Raw genomic sequence first — 4,370 nt, 5'->3', positions numbered from 1 at the left:
GCTGTTTTCATCAGTCATCTATGGACTCAGTAAAAAGGAAACAGAGACTCAGCTATAATGATGTGATCCAACAAGCTCCATCAATGTCAGCAACAGAGACCATCACCATTGTGTGGATGATGAGGAGTTCAGTTCTTCTTCAGGACCACTGATGTTCTTTTTTACTGTTTTACAGCTTTTTGCTGTGATTTAGCAAATCTCAGGGATGAAGCAGTAGTTTCCTGCATTAAAAGATGTTTCCCCTCTAAGTACATCAATGTGTTAGTGTTGACTAACATATTGATTTTAGTGGAGCTACGACGAACACACTGATATTAATGAACCACATTTCTGAAAGCGGTTCACATTTTGAGCTCTTAATCATTTTTATTTTTAATCCCAACATGTGATTGGTCATGGATGCTGGATTGGAGCTCATTTATTGGCTCCCCTGACTCTAATATAGCCAAGGAAACAGCTATAACTGAGGAGGATGTTTGAACGATGAATGATTAAGAGGAGCGAATGAGAGGATTTTGATCAAGTGGTTTATTATCAATATTGAAAAGAAACCACATGTCATCAGGATGTGATCAGTAAACCACTAGAAATCCTAATTATGTTACACTAGTACTGTATGAAGTTTCATAGAGTTTTACAGAATGATGGTTGTTAAAACTTGTGGTCCAGTATTTCAGCTTTGGAGCTGATTGATTAATAAATGTTTTGGGTAAAGTTTTCCTTTCAGCCACCCTGTTGGTTCAGGAGTGGTATTCCAGTATAACATACAATCTTTAATACAGAGGAGAGGATACACCTTTGTAGCCTGACTTTCCTGCTTCATTCAACATATTGTCAAGATTTTAATTTAGTTAAACTCTTCTAAAATCCACATATATCCCTGTTAAAATCATTGTTACTTGAGTTTCAGGTTGATTGATTTTACTGTATTCTGCTCATCAGCAGGTATTTGTTGGCTTTTAGCAGATAAACTCCATATCAGTAATGCATGGCTCTTTTTCTGCTGTTGACATCAGATCATAACAAAATTTCAATTCTCTTCCAGATTCTCTCGTTCCAGTGTCTCTCAGCGGTTTAGAGGTTCAGGTGGAGTCAAGTTCTTTGGGAATCTGTTCTGTGCAGCAGCAGAGAGAGAACAGCAGACAGGAGAGAAGATACTGGAGCTGTTATCATCAGTGTGCAGATATCAAACATTCCCTCTTAAAGACAGATACATGGATGATGGTAAACACAAATATCAGTGTGGTTTCCTGCTGGATCTGTACTCCCACCTGAAGGACTATGAGACTAAAACAGGCTTGAGGGTCCTTCCATCATTACAGTCAGTTTTCCAGTCAGCTCCTGCAGTCTGGTCCATAAACCTCTCAGAGAGAAAGACCTCCATCCTCCTGGAAGTGCTGAAACTCCAACCAGAGAAGAAACCAGTGGAGCTGACAGGCTGCTCAGATGAAGAGAGTGAAGTGAGGAGTTTCCTACAGTGTCTGCCTTATATCTCACAGCTCAGGTAAGTTGTAGAAATATGTCAATTTTTTCCTAATCTACGGTCATATACAAATAAACATAATGTAGATAAGGTTGAATGCCATTTCTCTGTTTAGTAATTATTTAGCAGTACATATTATCACAGCTAAACAAACATATACAATTAGAGTATTCCATCCTACTGTATGTGTTTTCTCTGAATTTCATCCTTTGATTGAAAGACTTTGTATATTAGATGGTTTGTAACCAGGGCTTGACTTTCTTTGCTCAACAGCCAATGCGGCTGGTGGTTCCAAAGTTACTAGCCATGCAGCATTTTCACTAGCCACATTTGTGTTGTTGGGAAATTACATTTTTCATGATTAAAGTGCTTAAATTGGCGTGCTAAAATGTACTAATATTATCATTAGCTCTGATAAGGTTGTGTGTAAAAATCCTTTTTGAAAACATATAGTCTATTAAGATAAACACAATAAGAGCAGCTTTTTCTTGTATATAATAAAAGTGCTGCGTGGGTGTAAAATATAAACTGAAAAGATAAAAACTAAACTGAAAACTATATTCACCAGAAACATTGTTTAAATCCTATTTATTTATAAAAGCAGCAGGCTAAATACTGTAATACAGAGTAGAAAAATTATCTGCATTAGAAACAAAGAGCAAAGATGAAAAAATCACACACAATTAAGGCAATAGGATTAAAATTTCATCTACAGGCCTATATCATTTTTGTGCCTTTTTGGAGTGTTTGTTTTGCATCTGCATTTCCTCAGAGCTCTGACTGGATTTATGTTTATCATCATGAAGCTCTGCAGTAGCTCTGAGTACCTGGAGATATGAATTGAGTAAACAAGTCTTTGTTTTCCAGATTATTCCTCTTACAAACGCATCTTCTGCTTTCATACATGGCATGAAAACATTTTATTAAAACATGGAATCATCTCTGGAAATGTAGTTGTGATATGTCGAAATGAAGAGCAGCCCTGCTAGTAGTCTATTGTTTTCTTTTATAAACACCAGCATTTTCCTTAATCATGAAGAATCTATATTTGACAGCATTTAATGGCTTTCCTTCTTTCTCCGCCTCTGCTCTGCCTTTTCTCTTTCCTTCGTTCAGCTGTGCATTTCTTCTCCACACCGCTCGGCCACGCACACTCAGCACTGACTGAATGCTGTGTTGATGTGTGTGTGCATGCGACCAGTAGCGCGTGATGACAGAGATCATACCATCAAGTTAAAAGTGATCAGGAGGCTGACGGTCTACAAGTCTGAGGGACTGTGGCTGAGATTCAACTTTTATATTCTCTTTGACAAAAGTCTGGATGTCATAGGCTATTTGACGTGCGCGCTCGCAAGAGAGGTGAGAGAGTGAGACGCGCCTGATGTGTGGATTCACCTGCTTTTTGTCATGGCTGCCGCTGGTTTAGTGGATAATTAACGGCGGGCCAAAACAGCCCTTTGTTCCGACGGCCAGTCCGCGTGTTTAATCTCCACAAAGTCTTCTTGTTTACAGTGTCGTTCGTCAGTAGCGCGCAAGATAATGGTAACTAATGGACCAATATGTGCGGGTAGTACTCATAGGAGTTGTAGTGTTATAGTGTCACATTGCAATTCGTTTGTTATTTATGCCTTTTGACAAGACTACAATTGTTCAACAGGCCGAAGTGGCTAGTGAGAGTGACTGTGTTACCCGCCACAGCCGAAATCCACCCGCATTTGGCGGTTGTTAATGTCAGGACCTGTTTGTAACTCAGTATGTGCTGTACTTTACCTTTGCTGTTTTCACTCTTCATGCATCACTTTGTGTTTTAGCTGTGATCCAGAGTTCTTCCAGAGTCTGTGTGCAGTCATCTCTGTAAGATCCAGAGAGGCCGAGCAGTTGGCCTCTGTGCTGCAGCTCCTGGGCTTCAGCCTGCTGTTAACAGGAGAGTTACACAGGAAAACCTGCAGGTCTGTGGGGAGGGTTCTCAGACTCTGTGGCTCTGATGTGGATCTGGTCCTCACACCCAGAAAGATGTCTGTCAGAGGAGCCTCCCTCCTCTTCAGCTGTACAACACAACTCCACAGTCTGAGGTTCACATTTATATCATTACCTTTGCTCTTTAACACCATCTCCTCCAGTTTGGATGTCCAGTTAGTGCTGAACGTCTTTTACATCACAGCTGCTCTCTGTCTTTGGTTTCCAGGCTTTCCAGCGACATGGCCTTGCTACTGTCTCGATGGGTGAGAAGAGGGAGAGCGGCCTGTCCGTTGGCTGTTGAAGAGCTTTCTCTGGCCCCTCAGAAATCCCGACCATCAGACAGAGTGCTGTTGAAGGTCGTCAGTAGTTTGGCGTCCCTGCTGAGATCCTGGGCAGTCAGACGGTTGGACCTGACTGAGTTCTGCGTCCCTGCTCAGGGTCTCATTCCTCTGCTGCTGCACGACGGTCCTCTAACCATCAAGTAAACGTCTTTCCTGAGCCTCATCAACACTTACTAATCAATGAACATGCTAAATGTATTAATACTTCACTTTTTATCTGCAGACTGAGTCAGGAGATTTTCCAGCAGCTCCTCTCCCTCCTCCATGAAGTCCAGGACGAGGTCTTGACCCGGTCCTTCTTGAGTAAGGTTGGTGGAGACCTGAACTCCTGCTGTCTGAACTGGGAGCTTCTTCACTATCTGCTGCAGCAGTCGTCAGCTCAGACCATCGCTGTGAACCTGAGGAAGAACCTCTTCTTACAGGAGAGCGTCACACGTCTGCTTCCCTTTCTGGACAGGATTGTATTTAAAAGGTGATCACTTTGTTTGTTTTTACCAGAAACAGACGTCCAGCTGATCCTGTTCAATCTCTTGTGTTGTTGTGGCTCATGTTTTACAGCAGTTTGTTCATTCTTTGACTGAACAAAG

The 4,370-nt window shown here is 41.6% G+C and overlaps 1 protein-coding gene across 1 annotated transcript in view; it reads left to right on the top strand.

The window, feature by feature from the left end:
• Positions 1-4,255, top strand: part of LOC123966945 (protein NLRC5-like) — a gene marked incomplete at its 3' end in the record, with an annotated part of 12,042 nt that extends 7,787 nt beyond the window's left edge. Inside the window, exons 6-9 of the mRNA XM_046043022.1 lie at positions 1,061-1,504; positions 3,295-3,555; positions 3,669-3,923; positions 4,007-4,255. Coding sequence (XP_045898978.1) covers positions 1,061-1,504; positions 3,295-3,555; positions 3,669-3,923; positions 4,007-4,255 — 1,209 coding nt within the window. The remainder of the gene's footprint in view (positions 1-1,060; positions 1,505-3,294; positions 3,556-3,668; positions 3,924-4,006) is intronic.
• Positions 4,256-4,370: the final 115 nt, after the last annotated feature.

This window comes from Micropterus dolomieu, unplaced genomic scaffold, assembly GCF_021292245.1.
Source record: "Micropterus dolomieu isolate WLL.071019.BEF.003 ecotype Adirondacks unplaced genomic scaffold, ASM2129224v1 contig_14613, whole genome shotgun sequence".
NCBI lineage: Eukaryota > Metazoa > Chordata > Actinopteri > Centrarchiformes > Centrarchidae > Micropterus > Micropterus dolomieu.
Note: the sequence above shows the minus strand (reverse complement) of the source record. Positions and strands in the feature narration are given on the sequence as shown.